The 21,130-nt window shown below is 36.3% G+C and overlaps 1 protein-coding gene across 3 annotated transcripts in view; it reads left to right on the plus strand.

Moving 5' to 3' along the window:
- The window catches only part of GLIS3 (GLIS family zinc finger 3), a 526,902-nt gene that overhangs the window by 98,699 nt on the left and 407,073 nt on the right, over positions 1–21,130 (plus strand). For all 3 annotated transcript variants that reach the window (XR_012071988.1, XM_072959522.1, XM_072959523.1), the window contains exon 3: positions 12,762–13,248. Coding sequence is in view for 2 of the 3 variants with exons in the window: in XM_072959522.1 (XP_072815623.1) it covers positions 12,861–13,248 (388 nt within the window). In the remaining variant the exon portion in view is untranslated. The remainder of the gene's footprint in view (positions 1–12,761; positions 13,249–21,130) is intronic.

Below are 21,130 nucleotides of genomic sequence, written 5' to 3' on the forward strand. Positions count from 1 at the left end.
ATTTTTGCCATACTTTATAGTATAAAAGAGCAGTGCAGAATGATAAATATAAATATAATAAACGTGCACATACGTGTATATGAAAAATCTTTATGTATTGTACATATAATATGAAAAATATAAAGATATAATATAAAATAATCTATGTACATGTAAGAGCTATGGAGAGTTCAGAGATAAATTAGACATAGACCCCAAACTTAATGAAATTAGAATTTAGACAGGAAGATGAAACACAGGGAAATAAATACAAGGCAGTGTAGAAAGTTGTGAGTGTTAAAAGAGGGGGTAAGTAGAGTAAAATAGTTAACATCTCAGATCCTTCTATGTACCAGGCACTGTACTAAGTGAGTAACATGCATTATCTCATTTAATATTCTGTAATGCTGTGAACTAAGTACAATAGTGTATGTCTCACCATTTTACAGATCAAGGACATAGCGATTAATAGATGATCAGGGAAGACCAAAGGTGCAGTGGGCCTGGAGGGTAAGTAGGATCTGGATTTAGGGGAAAAAGAGGGCAAAAGGAGGGAAGAGGGGAAAGACCATTCAGGTGGACTCTAAGGCAATATGTAGGATGAACAGAAACAGATCCAATTATGTTCTACTTTGGTGAGAAAATCAGGGGATTTGTCTGTAAAACTGGAATCATGAAGGCTCTAATTAATTGAGAGCAGACTTGAAATAAAGAAAGCTGGCAGGGCCATTTTTGTCTGACATCTCTTCAAGGCCAAGAACAGGAGCAACTGCACACTTTTTCAGGTGTAGCAAGCTTTACTGAACTGCAGATGGGCAGATAGAATTACAGTGCAAGATCAGACCCTGTCCTATGCTCCTTGATAAAGAGATCAGACTTTTTGAATATCAGTTATTTCTGAAATTCTGAGCCAGATCTATGAAGTTTCATTTCTAGGCCTACTGAATACTGTGCACAGAAAACTAACCAGATGCCAGGGCAGTGTATGAGTTCTTGTTATTCCTGTGTGTGAAGAAATGGATTAATGTTTTCCCAACCTTTGCAGCATGACCAATAGATTCCACTTCTGTCTGTAACTTGACTGAGTCATTCATGTAGGGCTTTTTTTTTTTTTTTAAATAAATATGTTGTCATGTTGGTTAAGGGCCTAGTCATTGTTGTGGACGTTCATACTTCTGCAGTGATGTCAGTGAACATAATTTAACTTGTATAAAACTTCTGTCTACCAACAGCTAAAAATAGTTACACTGGTCAGTTTTAAGCAATAACTAACTACACTGAAGGAAAGAAATCGCTCAGTTATACATGTGATAGAGACATTTTAATATACTTGAATATTTGGTTTAATGAGTGCTAAATTCAGTTTATTTCTAGAATCTTCCATAGGTAGATGTTTATTACTCTTTTGAAAGGATTGTGATTTTTAACTTTGCAAATAGTTACTCACATCTGCTGAGTAGTTATTTATATACACTAGATGACAAAGAATGTGCCTTCATTTGCCATCTTTTACAACCTATGTATCTCCTTGTGTGAGGATGGATTTTTTTTTTAAAGAAAAATCTCCAACCAATTACTTTTCTTTTATATTTCTGAAGAAGCCTTTGTGTCTTAAACCATAGCCATGTGCTGTTCACTCTGTGCAATTCAGGTAATTAATTCAGTGGTGACATCATAGGGAATGTGTTCATTTTTCCATTTCAAATTCCTCTTTGTAGGATCTGATGGTTAACTCATATTAAGAACACATTTGGAAAACTCAAGGCTCAAAGGCAGTTATGTGTTAATTTAAACTTTCCCACTTTTAGCATTTAAGAGTGAAGTTTTATTCTAGGGAAGGTCGTTCACCCTCTGCAACAAGGAAGTTCTAAAACTGTCAGTCATTTTCATCCTGATTCTGTTAGTCAGTTGGCTAATTGATATTTATAGAGCAGAACTGATCAATTGATACTAAATAAAAGGCAGAGTGAAAGATAACAATTGTAGGAATGTAGCTTTGTGTTACTTAAACCTTATTTTTCATAAAGCTAAAAATGTCAAACATTTAGAATCTTCTCTTCATTACAGCTATATTTTGCTATTTGTTTTACTTTGGCTGTGTAACTCTGTTGATATCTACAGCTGTTCTTGATAGGTACCTGGGCAGGCAGATAGTCCGAATGCTTTTATAACAGTGAATTAATGCTTTTTTTACTGTAACCCATCAGAAAATGTATTTTTCATCTTACCCAGAACACACTATATACATATAGATACGCAGACATGTATACCCACAAATCACTGAAATAGAATAGTTCTTAACCACTAATATATTTGATGCACATTGATAGCTTCTGTTTTATTCTAGTTGGTTCTGTTTCATTAAAAACGGCTTTCGCCATTGAGTAATTGATTTCAGGCCCACAGTGGATTGCAACCAATTTGAAAAACACTGCTTTAGAAAGAGTACTGTGTTAAACAAAGACCTAGGAACTTATGGCTCATATTCAACTGGGTCCAATACATGGACTAAGGCATGGTTACCTTTATGAACTTACCTATGTTAGTCTTAAAAATCTTTTTGGTTCCAAGTTCATTCACATTTTGTGTGATTTCTTATGCTGACTGTGGAAATCCCTAATTATCCTCTCCCTTGCCATTTTTGGTAGGGCCACGTTTTTCTAGAACTGCCTGTACTCATTGATGAGTTAAATGACTGAGGCAAAGTTGATGAAACACTTGTATGTAATTACCTCTAAAAGTAGTGACATTTAGTAAATTGAGGGATATGAGAGTTGTGTAGACGCGTTGGAGTGTGGAAAGTGGATTTTAAGAGAGGTTACTGATCTTTTAATATTGCCCTCCAGCAGTATTTTTCTGAAAGTTCTGAATTTCTTCTAGAAGTCTGTAATCACTAGAATTGTGTGGAAGTTTCTTAATGCTGCTTTAAATTTTTAACTTAGGATTGACTGACTACAAAATAAATCCCTGCGTTAGATTTGGTTTCCTTTATTTACACTCCCTCCCTCTTTCCTCCCTTCTTCTTCCTCTTTCTGTCTCCCTCTCTCCTTCCCCTCCCCTTGCTTTCCTTAGTGCACTGTCCATATTTACTGCTCATATTTTTAATATCGTAGCCACTAGCTTGATTTTAAAAAGTCACTGCCAGATATTTTATTCCATAAACTTAGGGAAGATTATTTTCATTTTTGAGAAAATTTTATATAAAAAAGCTAAAATGTGTATATCTCTTATTCGATAGAAAGGGATTGGAATCCACAAAACAAAGTCAGGAATTCTATTAGATGGGATCCATAAGTTCATTATATTATCTTTATGGAGTGGTCTTTGGTAGAATGGACTTGAATATTTGGAGGGAACACTAATTTGTCTTCATATTTTTAATTGGTATAACTCAAAGCTAAAGCTGTTTGATTTCATTTTATTGGTGATTATTATTGCTTGAGAATACCTATCCATCTTAGTATTCAAAATAAACATGTTAATATTCTTGAATTACCAACATTAAACCTTGGGACTGCCCAAATGGCTATATGGTCTATATGTACTAGTTACCAGGTGTAACCTCCCTAAGTTTCCACTCCACATCCCAGTGATGTGGAATTATTTCAGCCTTGTTTCTGTGTAGCTTCTGTTGTAAAGTCTGTGAATCTGTCAGTCTCAGTGAATAAAGTTATGAAACCACAGAACTGATCAACTATACTTTGTTGTTGGTTACTTTATCATAATATGCTTTCAATTTAGAGAAATGATATTGTACACATCCAATGCATTTCCTCTATAATATCCTCCAGCTTCACAGGCACATGTTTGCACTTTCCTTTTGTTAAAATTGCAGACAAGAATAATTTTGATTTATTGGTGACATCTAATATAGCTGTGTTTATATTGTTGCCAATAAAATGACTTACACGATTGGTTTTTGTTTATACAATCTTTTCTGGTGAGTCAGTCACCTGTGTTAGGACAAGGTACATTCTGCTTATTAAAATGAACTCCCAGGATCTAAGAACATTCAGCTCTGTCTGTCCTTGACTGAATTGCAAAATGTGCTTCACACCGCAGCCGTGCATGAGAATAACTTATATTATCTATCAATAGGCTTTTCATTTCTATATTCTTCTGGCTACAAAAGCTGTAACTAGAGAAACCCATGGGAATAGCATGGGTCTATTAATGACCAAGGCAGTAATGTTGAAAAGGCAGTGTTAATGAAATTACACAAACGTTAACCTGAAGGGAGAAAAATAAAAAGAATCAATAAAAACTTTTTTAGATGGCTTAGATGTACATGTAAGAAGCCAGCCCAGGAGCAGTACATTTGCTGACCAGTATTTTGTGTCTCATTATCAGATTTGCTATTCAGTGTAAGAAATGCTTGTGGCATAAGGAATGGAAAATGTAACAAAGGCTAAATGTAGCCTAAGGAAACGAAATGATGTATGAAAATTAATTATTAACTGGCTCATCAGATGAATTATGATTCTAGATGAGTCTATTAGTAATATTTACTAAGAAGGGGCTTTTGGCTGTAAACAGACATTATGGAACTTGTATTTTTGGAATTTTCTTGAATGGGTGAGTTAACATTGTTTGTTTAATCTTTTAATCCATGAGGAACAGTGCCTGGAGCCTTGGGTAGAAGGTAAGTCAAGATTTTGTATTTTGATTAAAATCATAACTTTTCCAGAAATCTAATGAAATTATTATCAAATGATTTTGTGCCTTGGTTTCCTTACGTGTTAAGTAATTTCCTTTCTGGCCTAACTTAACGGGAGTGTGCTTTTAAGAGTTTGCAGTGGTCAAAAGGAAAGACTTACTAACTCATGTTCACTCATAAAGAAGAACAAATGAACATTTTCATTGTTTGAACACAGAGTATTAAAAATCTAAATGTATCAATATGTTAGACCCAAAGTACCATAAATTTATACTTCTGGATGTTCCTTGCTTTTTTTCTTCTTCTTTTTTTTTTTTTTTCTATTGATAGCCTGGGGTAGATGGAGGGCCAAGGAGAAAGTAATACTGGAGAACTTGATTATGGTTTTAAATAGAAAGATGCTTTTCTGGTGGAATCTTGCCAGTTAGGTTTTGATACTGATTAGTTGTTATTTTACTTTTTGGCAAAATGTTGGGAAATTTAACCCCAGTGTTCATTTTTCAAGGTGAGTGTTGTCTTTCAGCACATTGCTGACATGAAAGCCTCCTATCAGCTCTTGCTTAGATGGAGTCGATAGAGATTACTGTTATTTTTGCTTTTATATCTATGCAATTTCTTTGATTTAAGTGCCATAGGTATAAAGTCTACAAATTTATTCTTCATCATAGTAAATGGGTATTTTCCATAATTTTCCTTTTCTTAATTATCTGGAAGAACGAAGTTTCAAGAGAGGGTAGTGAATATCACCAAATTCTTCATTTTATGGATGAACAACTGTCCAGAGAAGTTATAAATAATTTGCCACAAGTAGAACTCAGGTGTCTTAAATTCTATTTGAGTATACTTTTCCCTTTGACTCAGTGAAGATGTGTCTCTCTTAAAACTTAGCTGTTTATTCCTTTTTTGTTACTAAGTAGACTTAGAATGATACGGGATCATTCAGACTGGCCCAAAATGCTATAATACAAATAGACAAAATTGATTTTTAAATTTTTGTATCTAATGCTTGAAAAATATGTTGGTATAATTAATGTGAAAACTGGATTATTAGGCATGTTTTCTCATACAATTTGTTATATTTTTGTCTTGGGGCTGGTTTTCCTCAGCTCACACACCATTGACCTGTTGGTTTTTCTTTATGTTATTAATTACTTTACTTTCTGGCTGTTGCTTTTTTAGTAATAAAATTTAAGTGCATTTTTGTTGTTGTTGTTTTTGCTTTCAACCTAAAGCTATTTAAAAGAGGAGTGTGGCTTAGAAAAAAATAAAGTAAATATCTAGTCTAAGATAGGCAAGTATGAGTGTGTGATAATTAAGTTCTCAGTGCTTTAATTATATTTCCTTCTTACACACTCACCTTCTTAATGATCTAACCTAATGTTTTTATCCAGATTTTTGATGAGAATTCCTGCTTGTGTATGAACTTGCTGCCAAAACTGACTCCCTTATTTTTAAAAACCTGGATATGGGCATAGTCTGCAAATCTGCAGACACTTGTCAGTTGGACCATGGTCTTAGTGACTCATATTTCCAGTTATGTTGGATAATTCCTCATTTTCAACAAATTGCCAATACAACACATTTATTTTGCCTTTTTTTTTTTTTGGTTGGTACTGAATAAGTGCTTTCTTCTGCAGGGTTCAGAGTGCTCAGAAAGCACTATTTTATCAATGCGTGGTGAATAGATGGGCAATATCATCTGGCAAAGCACAGAGACATTAAATGGCTCTTGCCCGTAGTCAACCAGTGAATCAGTAGACCAGCTAGTAATACATTTGAGTTCTTCTAAACCGACATAGCAGAAAAGGCATTGGAATATTTCCAGCATGAAAAAATATTTTTACAACTAGTCTGATACCAGGGTTCATTTCTTATTGTTCCATAAACAAATTTAAATAATGCAGATTTGGATAATCTGAATTGGATTTATCTGTCCCTTCTTGGCAACTGTATGTAGTGAAGGGAAGGACAAGAGTGAGACCTAGGATCATTACTGAGGACTAGTTGGCATGTCAGTATTAAATGTGACAGACTGATAGAAGTTGTCGTCTTCTTTTTTTTTTAAATGAAGATACTGGACATTAAACCCAGGACCTCCTGCATGCTAAGTATGTGCTCTACTGCTCAGCTATACCCACCCCCTAAAATTAATTTTTTTAAACTTATTTTTTCTATTTATTTATTTATTTTTACATTTTTTATTGAGTAATAATCATTTTACAATGTTGTGTCAAATTCTAGTGTAGAGCATAATTTTTCAGTTATACATGAACATATATATATTCATTGTCACATTTTTGTTTTCGCTATGAGCTACCACAAGATCGTGTGTATATTTCCCTGTGTTATATAGTATAATCTTGTTTATCTATTCTGCATTTTGAAATCCCAGTCTGTCCCTTCCCACCCCCTGCCCCCTTGACAACCACAAGTTTGTATTCTGTGTCTATGAGTCTGTTTCTGTTTTGTATTTCTGTTTTTTTTTTTTTTTAGATTCCACATATGAATGATCTCATATGGTATTTTTCTTTCTCTTTCTGGCTTACTTCATTTAGAGCGACGTTCCCCAGGAACATCCATGTTGCTGCAAATGGCGTTATGTTGTCAGTTTTTGTGGCTAAATAGTATTCCATCATATAAATATACCACATCTTCTTTATCCAGTCATCTGTTGATGGACATTTAGGCTGTTCCATGTCTTGGCTATTGTAAATAGTCCTGTTATGAACATTGGGGTGCAGGTGTCATTTTGAAGTAGAGTTCCTTCTAGATAGATGCCCAGGAGCGGGATTGCTGGGTCATATAGTAAGTCTATTCCTAGTCTTTTAAGGAATCTCCATACTGTTTTCCACAGTGGCTTTCCTTGCTTCCCTCTCCCACTCTTAATGATTTAGATGTCTTATTTTACAATTTTGTGTTTGTTCTTTTTGTAATTCATGGCAGTTATCTTTCCAGTTATGAGTTTCTCATTTTTGTAGCATCCTGCTTCTTTTCTATTTAGAGTAGACTTGTCAATATTTCTTTTAGCATGGGTTTAGTGTTGCTAAACTCTTTCAGTTTTTGCTTGTCTGTGAAGTTCTTTATCTCTCCTTCTATTCTAAAGGATAGCCTTGCTGAATAGAGTATCCTAGGCTGCATTTTTTTTCATTCAGGACTTTGAATATATCTTGCCACTCCCTTCTGGCCTGTAGTGTTTGTGTAGAGAAATCAGCTGAGAGCCTTATGGGGGTTCCCTTGTAACTCACTCTTTGTTTTTTTCATGCTGCCTTTAGGATATTTCTTTATCCTTGACTCTGGCCATCTTGATTATGATATGTCTTGGTGTGGGTCTCTTTGGGTTCTTCCTGTTTGGGACCCTCTTGAGCCTCCTGTACTTGGATATCTGATTCCTTCTTTAGGTTTGGGAAGTTTTCAGTCATGATTTCTTCAAATACCTTTTCAATCCCCTTTGTTCTTTCTTCCCCTTCTGGAACCCCTTAAAATTTTTAATAAAATGGAGAATTGGTAAAGATGAAGAAAACATTCCAGATTTATATTGCTGATAATTTTTGAAGTTTTTCAACATATGGGCACACAGTCAACTTTGCAGAAGATACAGTGAGTGCTTGACTTGAAAATTAAATACTACAGGGTTCCCACCACTATCTGAAAGTAGAGTGTTCTTATGAAACCTTTCATCAGCTGAAATTGCAAAAAGTGAAGAAGCAGTTACCTTAGGACACACATTGCTGAGGGATACACAAAAAAAATCAAGGTAAAGCACAGATGCTCGCAGACCCGGTTCAAAGTTATAGCGGCTTGAAGTTGAGGTGCTGAGTGTAGTTCCCAGGGAAGGAGCTTGTTGGTGCCACTCTCGCTGCTCAGGGTGAGCACTGCCACTGTAAGGGCCTCCTGCAAAACAAGTGCTGAACACTGTTTTTACGTTTCACCTTTTTTCACAAAAGTGAAAATTCTAGGATTTCTTTTTTTTTCTAACATTTTTTATTGACTTATAATCATTTTACAATGTTGTGTCAAATTCCAGTGTTCAGCACAATTTTTCAGTCATTCATGGACATATACACACTCATTGTCATATTTTTTTCTCTGTGAGTTATCATAACATTTTGTGTATATTTCCCTGTGCTATACAGTATAATCTTATTTATCTATTCTACAATTTTGAAATCCCAGTCTATCCCTTCCCACCCTCCACCCCCCTGGCAACCACAAGTCTATATTCTCTGTCTATGAGTCTATTTCTGTCCTGTATTTACGCTTTGTTTTTGTTTGTTTGTTTGTTTTTGTTTTTGTTTTTTAGATTCCACGTATGAGCGATCTCATATGGTTATTTTTCTTTCTCTTTCTGGCTTACTTCACTTAGAATGACATTCTCCAGGAGCATCCATGTTGCTGCAAATGGCGTTATGTTGTCGGTTTTTATGGCTGAGTAGTATTCCATTGTATAAATATACCACTTCTTCTTTATCCAGTCACCTGTTGATGGACATTTAGGCTGTCTTGGCTATTGTAAATAGTGCTGCTGTGAACACTGGGGTGCAGGTGTCATCCTGAAGTAGGGTTCCTTCTGGATACAAGCCCAGAAGTAGGATTCCTGGGTCATATGGTAAATCTATTCCTAGTCTTTTGAGGAATCTCCACACTGTTTTCCATAGTGGTTGCACCAAACTGCATTCCCACCAGCAGTGTAGGAGGGTTCCCCTTTCTCCACAGCCTCTCCAGCAGTTGTCATTTGTGGATTTTTGAATGACAGCCATTCTGACTGGTGTGAGGTGATACCTCATTGTAGTTTTGATTTGCATTTCTCTGATAATTAGTGATATTGAGCATTTTTTCATGTGCCTTTTGATCATTTATATGTCTTCCTTGGAGAATTGCTTGTTTAGGTCTTCTGCCCATTTTTGGATTGGGTTGTTTGGTTGTTTCTTATTGAGTCGTATGAGCTGCTTATATATTCTGGAGATCAAGCCTTTGTCGGTTTCACTTGCAAAAATGTTCTCCCATTCCGTAGGTTTTCTTCTTGTTTTATTTCTGGTTTCCTTTGCTCTGCAGAAGCTTGTAAGTTTCATTAGGTCCCATTTGTTTATTCTTGCTTTTATTTCTTCTAGGAGAAAATTTTTGAAATGTATGTCAGATAATGTTTTGCCTATGTTTTCCTCTAGGAGGTTTATTGTATCTTGTCTTATGTTTAAGTCTTTAATCCATTTTGAGTTGATTTTCGTATATGGTGTAAGGGAGTGTTCTAGCTTCTTGCCTCCTTTGTCGAAGATGAGTTGACCAAAAGTTTGTGGGTTCATTTCTGGGCTCTCTATTCTGTTCCGTTGGTCTATATGTCTGTTTTTGTACCAATACCATGCTGTCTTGATGACTGTAGCTCTATAGTATTGTCTGAAGTCTGGGAGAGTTATTCCTCCAGCCTCTTTCTTTCTCTTCAGTAATGCTTTGGCAATTCTAGGTCTTTGATGGTTCCATATAAATTTTATTATGATTTGTTCTAGTTCTGTGAAATATGTCCTGGGTAATTTGATAGGGATTGCATTAAATCTGTAGGTTGCCTTGGGCAGTGTGACCATTTTAACAATATTGATTCTTCCAATCCAAGAGCATGGACTATCTTTCCATTTTTTAAAGTCTTCTTTAATTTCCTTCATCAGTGGTTTATAGTTTTCTGTGTATAATTCTTTCACCTCCTTGGTTAGATTTATTCCCAGATATTTTATTACTTTGGGTGCTATTTTAAAGGGGATTGTTTCTTTACTTTCTTTTTCTGTTGATTCATCGTTAGTGTTAAGAAATGCAACTGATTTTTGAACGTTAATTTTGTAACCTGCTACCTTGCTGAATTCTTCAATCAGCTCTAGTAGTTTTTGTGTGGACCTTTTACGGTTTTCTATATATAGTAACATGTCGTCGGCATATAGTGACACTTTTACCTCTTCTTTTCCTATTTGGATCCCTTTTATTTCTTTCTCTTGCCTGATTGCTGTGGCTAGGACTTCCAGGACTATGTTGAATAGGAGTGGTGATAGTGGGCATCCTTGTCTTGTCCCAGATTTTAGTGGGAAGCGTTTGAGTTTTTCACCGTTGAGAACTATGCTGGCTGTAGGTTTGTCATATATAGCTTTTATTATGTTGAGATATGTTCCCTCTATACCCACTTTGGCGAGAGTTTTTATCATAAATGGGTGTTGAATTTTATCAAATGCTTTTTCTGCATCGATTGAGATGATCATGTGGTTTTTGTCCTTTCTCTTGTTGATGAGATGTATTACATTGATTTGCGTATGTTGAACCATCCTTGTGTCCCTGGGATGAACCCCACTTGGTCATGATGTATAATCTTTTTTATGTGTTGTTGGATTCTATTTGCTAAAATTTTGGTGAGGATTTTGGCATCTGTGTTCATCAGTGATATTGGCCTATCATTCTCTTTTTTTGTAGTGTCTTTGCCTGGTTTTGGTATCAGGGTGATGGTGGCTTCATAGAATGAGTTTGGGAGTATTCCCTCCTTTTCAATTGTCTGGAAGAGTTTGAGAAGGACTGGTATGAGTTCTTCTTTGTATGTTTGGTAGAATTCCCCGGTGAAGCCTCCAGTCCTGGACTTTTATTTGTAGGGAGGTTTTTTATTGCTATTTCTATTTCCTTTCTAGTGATCGGATTGTTCAAGTGTTCAGATTCTTCTTGATTCAGTCTTGGTGGACAGTATGTTTCTAGAAACTTGTCCATCTCCTCTGGGTTATCCAGTTTGGTTCCATATAGTTTTTCATAATATCGGATTTCTTTTGGTTAGTGAAACAGGTATTTATGTAGTTCTTTTGTAAAAGTGAACAGTGTAAAGTGAACTTTTGAAGAGCAAGGGATACCTGTACTTCTGATTTTCTAAAATGATAAAGGAAAAAACTCTTTGCAAAAAAAATTTGCCCTCCTTGATATCCTGTCCTTGATGATTTATGGAGCATTCATTTGGGAGCTGAGTTGGAAATATTTGCCTAAGAGTTTGAGTGGCTCATAGAGAAAAAGTAGGAGTCATCCAGTTGAGGATATCTGGCCATTACTACTTTGCACTCAGTCTGTATTTCTTGTGTTTGTTCAGCTTTGACTTCTTTCCATGACTATCATGTCTATATAAAAGAATACAGATTGTGGCACTTAGTCAAGTCATTATATACTTTTTGGGGAGCTATTGATTAAGGGAGGAAAAGGCCTTTGCTAATGATTTGTAACCAGGGAGTGCTGACTGACATTATTATATATGGATGGATGGTGATGTTTGTGGCCAGATCACTACTTTTGGTTCTCCTTCTGTCACATGAGGAAGGGGGTGGTTGGATAGCAAACAGAAGCTTCATGTGTGTGGTGCATGGTGAATGTACTCACCTCTAGAAACGCTGTTCTGTCCTTGTACTTTCCGTGAGGCTTTTTTGCACAGCACTTTCTTTTTCTAGCGTCTTACTGGAAGGTAAGAGTATTGTGATGTTAATTCTGTTTCCATCCCCATAACTCAGGATCAATATGGGACCAAGACTGCTGTGAATATTTGGATATATGGATGTACAAAGCCTTTGTGAGATTCCCCAGGCCTATATTTTTATCTTTCGTAAATCTAGGGACTGTGAAAAAGTTGCTCATAATAGAGTGAAAAATCTGAGAATTTTGATGCCCTCATAATCTCATTTAGAGGTTATATCTTATTTTTGTTTACTGGAACCTTCAAAGCACTAGTCTCACAGCTCATGAAGTTGATGGTTTCGGGTTTCCCAAGACACACTGTAGCAAAAGTGAACTAGTCCAGACAGATCCTCTAGGGAGCAAAATAAGTTTCATTTTGCAAGCTGGCACCAGTAGATTGGTTGTAGTTGCCAAGAGCACTATATTGATAAGGGTTTGGTGGCAAAAAAACCCCACAATGTAGTGATCCATAATCCATGCCTACCGTGAATGCAGAATGGGAGAGTGCTTGCCAGTCAACCATGTATGTATTCTGTAACCCTCTTATACGTAAAAGACCCATTTTGCTGACGGTGCTTCTTTTCTTCCTGATGTGAATGGTACAGGGGTTGAAAACTCACTGTAACGTATTTTCGTTTTTACTTTTAAAAATGCCTGCATTTATTTTTTTAAACAGGCTAATAACCCACACCATGGATAACTTATTGGACTTTGCCTGAAAGGAGTCATTATTGTCGTTGGATATTTGACCACTCTGGCTACAGGTTTTTTCAGAATGAATGGAAGGTCATGCAGCATGAATCTCCACCGGACATCAGGAACCCCTCAGGGGCCTGGGATGGTCAGTGGTCAGCACATTCCTCCCATCCGAGCCCACTCAAGGACTTCTGGCCCATCATCCTGTGGCAGCACACCGAGTCCTGCTATTGGAAGCCTTGCTAACAGCCTCCATCTCAAGATGCCCTCAGGAGGAGGGATGGCTCCTCCGAGCAACATGACTGAGAGCCCCATCCATCTGCCTGCCCTGAGTCCCAGAAGACAAGTGCTCACCAATGGGAAGCCACGATTCCAGGTTACCCAGGCTGGAGACATGTCAGGGACACACAATTTAAAGCCAAAGCAGCAGGAGTTTGGAAGCCCTTTTCCTCCAAATCCTGGGAAAGGTAGGATTGTTTTCTGGGATCTTTTAAATGTGGATGCTTTTTTCTCTTTCTGCTCTCTTCTCTTCCAGCAAGTCTTATGGAAAAATACATGATTAAGTGTTAGGGTCAAACTTGATGGTCTCATCATGATATCTAGCTTTGACAGAAAGAATGTGAATGTGGATATGTGCGAAGGCAAGGGAGCCACATTAGTAAATGTGACACCTCACGGGACTATGAAACAGAATGGAAGATGAGATAGAAAGGTCAGAAACAGGGAGGTAGAGTGTGTGGTGGTGGAGGAAGGGCAAAAGCAAGTTTAGAATGATTCTGCCCTCGGGTCACACAGAGCTCACCCTGGTTCACCAGGACCTCCATTCTGCAGGCCAGGGAGGAGATGGGTGGCTGGAACTGTCATTATGTTAATTGGGTGCTAGAATAAAAGTGATTTGGAGGGAAAAGGATTAAAAAGGGAGAAATTTTAATAGCCAATAAAATGAGGAACTAGTACATAAAAATGGTAAAAAGTTATTCTAAGAGCAGTCCTACGATTTTTATAATGTAGCTAGTGACAATAGAAAAGGAAACGAAGAATATAATGAAAAGATGTATTTTTGTGCTTACAGAGAACTAGAAAAACTTGTTAATTTGAAATGCAGAGAGAATTCTTTTAATTCAGTAGTGTTTGAATTATTATACATTTTAAATTAAAGAATAATTATTGGAGAATAACAGATTATTTATATGACAGTCTCTCTATAGAAACTGATGTTGACTTATTGCTAATGATATGTCTATTTGGACTAGAAGATGAAAGAATATGTATCCCACATAAAATATAGCTTTGTTATGTAAAATAGTACAATTATATATTCTTTTAGATATTTTAAGCATTTAGGTTAAATGTTTATACACAAAATAAGATTACTAGCAGCCCTGTGAATAGCCATTTACCCAGTTAACTCATAGCACATCCAGTTATAGTGATTAATGATTTATATCAGGCAAGTAGCCCCAAAGTTGGTTGTTTTAGTGTTTGTATTTCTGTGTATAGAGAAATTGATATAAATGAGTAGATTTATACAGAAAATACTAAACATGTGTAACTTTTTTCTTTTAAAAAATTTTTCTATTTTGATCTAGGTTTGGTTTTAAGTTGTTTTATTTCTCAAAGCTATTGATCTTTAGTGTAAGTATAGGAAAAACTTTTCCTGGGGGCTGCATGCACAATGCTCTGTCGTTGTTGGGTTGCTATGTTCATGGTGTGGCAAACTAAGTTTCTTAATGTCAAGCTCATGTGTTTGTATTTTCAGGGGCTGAGGCCAGTGAAATCTTTCAGCTCATGCTTGACTAATGAACTGTAGCTTGCTTTTATATATACTTGTGTTTGAAATCCTGACTGGCAATAATAATGGTGATAATGTTAATAACTTTCATTTATTATATCATAACTCAGCATGTACCAGGCACTGTGTTAAGTGCTTTCCAGTACATAGGCTCAGTTATTCCTCACAACAGCCCTGAGTTGTAAGCCTTTGTTGATGAACTGATAGGGGAACTAACGTCTAGGAAGAGTAAGTGACTTAAGCACTACCAAAGCAGTAACTGGGAATGTTGCCTTAATAGTGACTAGAAGTGGTTATAATTATAATCATGGTTTATAAAAAATGCTTCAGGTACTTAAGGAATAATGAACTCTCAGGGTTAATACATCTTGGAATTTATGTAAAAATCAGCACTGCTTCCTGATTTGCTTCTTGATTTTCTGGCTCCTTGCTCAGTTTCCAAGCTTGCAGTGCCTATTCTGGATCTACATGGTTGCAGCATGCATTCACATGGATAAGGGGGTTGAGGACAGCTGTATTATTATCCTCCTTGACCTTGCAGCTTGGATAACACCTGTGGTCTGTGTGGTGCTAGGAATGGCTGGATGTGTCCTTTTCAGATCTTGGTTGACAGTTCCTAAACTAGGCCAATAACTGGTTGAGAATGGTGATCTTGGGCTCTTTGAACTTCATCCAATCATTTGCTCAACAAATAATTATTGAGTATATATTGTAGGTAAGCAACTTTTTGTGGGATATAATAGCCAGTAAAACATAGTCCAGGACCTCAAGGAGTTGAGAATTCAGTCAAATAAGTGGATAGTTAAAATAAAGCACAATTAAGGCTCTGGTACGGATATCTCAGGGTGTTATGGCAATATTTGGAGGGGTTTCCAGTCTGTGCTTGAAAAGTGGATCTGGGAGGAGAGTATTATATCTAGGAAAACACCTGAAGGATGAGGAGCTAGCCTTACAGTCATGGGAGAATGTGTGTGTGTGTGTGTGTGTGTGCGCGTGCATGTGTGTGTGTATCTGCATGTGTGCATGTGCATGCCTGTGAAGGAGCAGGGCTGTCTGGAACTTACTCTGGGTAGAAAGAAAAGGACACTCAAAACCTGGAGAGAAGAGATCATGGTAAATTTCATGAACTTCTATCCAGTTTCACATTGTGGGCAATTGCAGAGACTGGTAAGAGATGAGGGTGGAAAAGAATAAGGATTAGCTAGATAAAGGGTCATGAGTGACATGCCAAGGAATTTGGATCTGTCTTGAGGACACTGGAGAGCTGTGGAAGGATTGTAACCTTGGGGATGATGTGATAAGCGAGGTTGACATCTCTCCGTGACTTTGCTTCTGCTTTCCCATGCATTATTGAGAATGTCATGCTCTAGAAGGATTAGTGCCTGTGACTCTTTGGGTATATTAGGGTTCTCCAGAGAAACAGAACCAGTAGGAGCTGTGTATCTCTCTGTGTATCTCTAATAGAATTAGTTACCCAGGGATTGTCACACAGACAAAAATCTGGCTTGAAGACTCAAAATTTCCAATGGGAGCTTCATGAGAAATTTAAATTTGGTTGTAATGTTTATGTTTCTTAAGGATTGAGTTCTGCTCATATGAAAACTCAAATAACTGTGGTTTTAACATTGTTGGATATGGTTCTCAAATAGTGTGTCCAGGGCACTGGGGTGTCACAGGAAACTCAGAGGGAGCCTGAGATATTTTAAATTTTGGAGGAAACAAGGGAATATGTGACATCCCTGAACACCAGGCAAACTACTAGCTTGAAAAGTTTCATAGTTTCACTATTAGATTGCAGTTTGTTGCTTTTGATGATATCATATCTTTGAGAAACTGTATATCTGGTATTTGGGATTAAAGAAAGTAGTAAAAAAGTAGTTTGATAATCACCATAGGTAGAAGTAACACAAGTGTCCATCAGTGGATGAATGGGTAAATAAAATGTGTCATATCCATACAATGGAATATTATTCAGCCTTCAAAGGACAGAAATTCTGACAAATACTACAACATGGATGAACCTTTAAGACTTTATGCCAAAAACACAAAAGTGAAATATGCCAGACACAAAAGGACAGATATTGTATGATTCCTCTTCTCTGAGGTTCCTAGAATAGTCAGATTCATAGAGAGAGAAAGGAGAATGCTGGTTGCTGTGGACTGGGGGAGGAGAGAATGGGGAGCTGTTGTTTAATGGGAACAGAGCTTCTTGGGAAGATGAAAAAGAGAAATGAGTGGAGATGATGGTTGCACAACAATATTAATGTATTTAATGCCACTGAACTGTACACTTAGAAATGGTTAAGATGGTAAATTTTATGTTATTTTACCACAATTAAAAAAAAAAAAAACAAGTTCTCTGAAAATCAGTGTGGAATAGAAGATGAAGCGGGGAATGTCCAGTCTGATTCTAAGGTTTGAAGAGCAGTAGAGGGCATAATTGAAACTTCTCATTAGTAACTGTGATTATTTAAAAATGAAACAAAAATGTTTTTATTTTAAATTTATGTTAGTTTTTCAAATAGTTAATAAATTATTTTCAAATAGTTAATGTATTATATTAATAATATATTTTATTATTAATAATAAAGTAGTACATACATACTATTAAGTTATTGACACCTAACTACTTAATAAATGAAACTGTTAGGTTGTTCCATTTGGCCTAGGGGCACCATGAATAAATTACCAAGACACTAAGAATGCCATAAACTGAGAACATTTGGGAGCCTCTGTTTTAGGAGTTCATTTTTCTCACACCAAGAGCAGGCAAGGGTAGGTGATTGCTGCTGATGGTTAGAACCTCAGGGAAGATAGGCCCAAGATCACAGAGCTTTCCTTAGTCTTTCCCTATTGATTGCATAATGGCTGCCTCACTCCAGCTCCCTCTGTGGATTCGGTCTTCTGAAGATAGTGAAGGAGGAAGGAAGAAGGACAAAAGCAAAAATTCAAAAGAGACTACTCCCCTGCAATCGACTCCCTTTAATTGGCTTTCCCAGGAGCCCCACTCAACTATTAACACTTAATTAGCCAATTGTACACAACTGATTTCTTAAGTAAATCTCATTCTTCATTTCTGAATAAACCTTTAAAAAATAGTTAGATTTTGTCTTATTTTGTGTTATGTTCTATTGTATTTTACTTTTTAACATTATCTTTCTCACGAGTTGAAACACTTGAAACTAAGTTGCAGACACTGTGATTCATCACCCACAAATTCATAAGCAGTTATCTTTCATGCCGTATAAGTGAAACACATTAATCATAACCAAGAAATTTAGCTTTGATATCATAATAGTATTTACATACAGTTGTATCTTAGAAGTATAGTTCATATTAAGTTAATTTGATGTCATTTTATATTTTATTTTACTTATATTGTTATTTATACTATATTCTTTTCTTTTCTCTCTTATAATCTAGCATCCTTTGTAGCCATTTTTTCCTTTTAATCCAGGATCTAATCAAAGATCAGGTATTACATTTCATTGTCATGTCTCTTTGGTGCCTTTAATCTAGAATGGCCCTCTCCCTCTGCCGTTTTTTTGTGTTTCATGACAGAATGTGTTGATATTTTTAGAGTTTAGGTCAGTTGTCTTGTCAGCTGATTACAATCTGATTTATTTGGTCATTTCTTCATGATTGGGTTCAGATGAAATATTTTTTGGTGGGAATACTACATAGGTTATTTGTGTACCACCCATTGGATTGATCCAGGAAGCCCTAAATGTTCATTCACCCTAATATTTGTGATGCTGCTTTTGGTTGCCTGGCTAAGGTGATGTCACAGATCTCTGCATTGTGAAGGACATTTTTCAAAATTAATAAATAATCATATGCAAATATCTTGTTCTCCAACGGCCTTTCATAGCATCCATTGATGATCATTGACTGAAATAGTTACTATGTTGCTGACTACATCATGGTTATTTTCTGATTTTATCATTCCTTCTGTGTTTATTAGCCAGTATTCTTTTGGAAAGGAGAGCTTCTTTCCCTTCTTTTTTTGAGAATCACTGCAGATTGATGTATTCTTTAAAAAAAATTCACTATGCTGTAATTTATTACCATCACTATTTTTTCTGATGCTCAAATTGTTCCAGATTTGGCTGGTGGGAGCCCCTTCAGGTTAGTTCTTATGTCCTTTTGACATGTTCCTATTCAGCACTTTCTTGCTTTGAGACATAACTGGATGTTCTAGGCTTACTTCTACTCCCCTGGCCCAAACCTGAAATCAGCCATTTTCCCAAAAATCTCAGGTCCTTTTTAGTGGGAAGTGATATTTGGAAAACTGAATAAAAGGGTGTTCTTATGGGCTCTGGGATGTCATTGCTTTGTAGGTCCTTTCTGTGGACAAGTGAGGAAAAAAAACCAGAACAAGATAACGAGTTCCAGTTAAAAATACAACATCAGAGTTCTTCCTTACATTTCCTCATTGCTAATTTTCAGTGAGACCCTGGTTCTCAACAACGTAAGAATATTTGTTCATTTGCTCTATACTACAGCAGAGAAAAAGGTTACTTTTAGCATTGTATTTCTAATATATAGCCATTTGTTTTAAAAATGATTGTTTACTTCATGTAAATTTTCAATGTGCTGAGATAAGAATTTTCATTTTTATCGTTGCCACTGAGTGAGTGTGGAGGACATTCTGCAGCTGGCAACTTTCTGGACCTGCTAGAATGGGTGAGTATAGAATCCCAATTATATTGTGCCAATAATGGCATTTCCCCCTACTTCCTGCTCAACAGTTACAAGTTGTAATTAGACTGGTAGAAATGTATTTTTCAGAGCATCTGGGAAATCAGTTTTATGATCCCCGCTTTAAGCACATTTGACACAGCTATTTAAATATTTAAGACAATTCCACATTTACAGTACCTGTAGGACTATATAATTGGAAGATTTTTCATTGTAAAGGTTTTTTATTTTACTTCAGGGCCTCTGACATTTCTTATTGGGTTCTTCTGTCCTTGGAGACAAAGGGAGTTAGTTATTCATTAGTGCATGTGGGTTATTCATTATTGTTGGTCAGAAAAGGCAGAATAATGTCAACAAAGGACATCAGACTAATTGGGATTTTAAAACTCTTTTTGTGTCACTTAAGGCTTGTGTCTCTTGTAAAGACTTGGTCTAAGAAAAATAATGTATCATGTGAACCTGGGAGGTCTAAAACTAATGTTTAAATAATACATCATTTTATTTTTATTTTTCATTATTTGTGGTTTGCTAATTCACTTGGTTATAACCTGGAGGTTAGGTTGGAGCTTGATTCCTTAGTGGGTCAACACGCTTCATATTTTTCCCCCACTGCTACATTATAAATTTTAAAATACTGCCACTGCTTTAAAATATTACTTTCTTATATCACTCCTTCACTTATGTTAATCCCAGGAAAAATAACAGACAATGAAAAAAAAATCTGCTGATACTGGTGAGTAAACCATGTTGAATGTTATCATGTTAGGAACTGGGGCAAAAATGGCAATTGGGGATCCCACATTTTTTAAGAGATACAGCTTAAGAAAATTGGGGCAAAATATGTCGTTATTTTTTTTTCCACTTCTGCTTTTTAGTCATTTATATTTCCTTGCACTTCCAATTTGGCTTCCTGCAGAATTAGAGCAAATAAAGTTAATATTCCATAAAAGATTCCAAAAATAACCAAACCAGTGAGAGACCAAGGGCATTATTCCAGTTGAGGTAGCCAGAGTTTTCATTTCGTCTCGCCAACAAGGCAGGTGAAACACAATGTTTACTTTTGTTTACTCCTTGGGCTACACAGGGTCCACTTTGTATGATTTATTGATGCTGGGTGTAAATCAAATTGATGATGGATTTCCAAGTATTACTGAATGGCAGGCACGGTTTGTTCCAGTTATAAAAGTAGTTTGTCAATCTTGTAACATTCCACCTTTAAGACAATGTGTTCCATTAACACCCCTGCTGTCTTCACATACCTCAAATGCTATGGGACATGAAGTTGAAATATTACATGTATTAGTTATCTCTAGTGTTTTCTGAGGCAATTAAATAGCAACAACTTTGGACTTGTACAGTAATTTGTAGTTCATGACCTTTAATATTAACTATTTCATATGATTTGATCAAAGACATCATCCTATGAGGTAGGGCAAGTGTAATTGAGCCCATTTTAGGGATGACGAGACTGAGGCTCAGTTTTCTAGAGATCTCATTTTTCATGTGCTGCATAGGTTGACAGGGAATCAGACTCTACAATCTGAAAGCTCCTGCTATAGGAATTCTGATAAATCTTGCCCCGTCTCTCCATTAGAGTCTAAGATTGCTGCCAATTCAAAACTATTCAGGCGTCATTCTATCCATGAGCTGAGGAAATGGGCCTTTGCTCTTGTTTTGGAAGATTGTACTTGTCAGTTTTCAACAATAGATCCTTCTCAGCAGGGAGGGCATTGTCTACCTGGGCAGGAGTCAGGCAGCTTTTGTCTGATGGCCACCTGAGTGACACCAGCATATATACAAGTATGAAATCTTTAAACCCAGGCCGGAGAATATCATGAATATGAATACATTTGCTA

Source organism: Vicugna pacos, chromosome 4 (assembly GCF_048564905.1).
Source record: "Vicugna pacos chromosome 4, VicPac4, whole genome shotgun sequence".
Classification (NCBI taxonomy): domain Eukaryota; kingdom Metazoa; phylum Chordata; class Mammalia; order Artiodactyla; family Camelidae; genus Vicugna; species Vicugna pacos.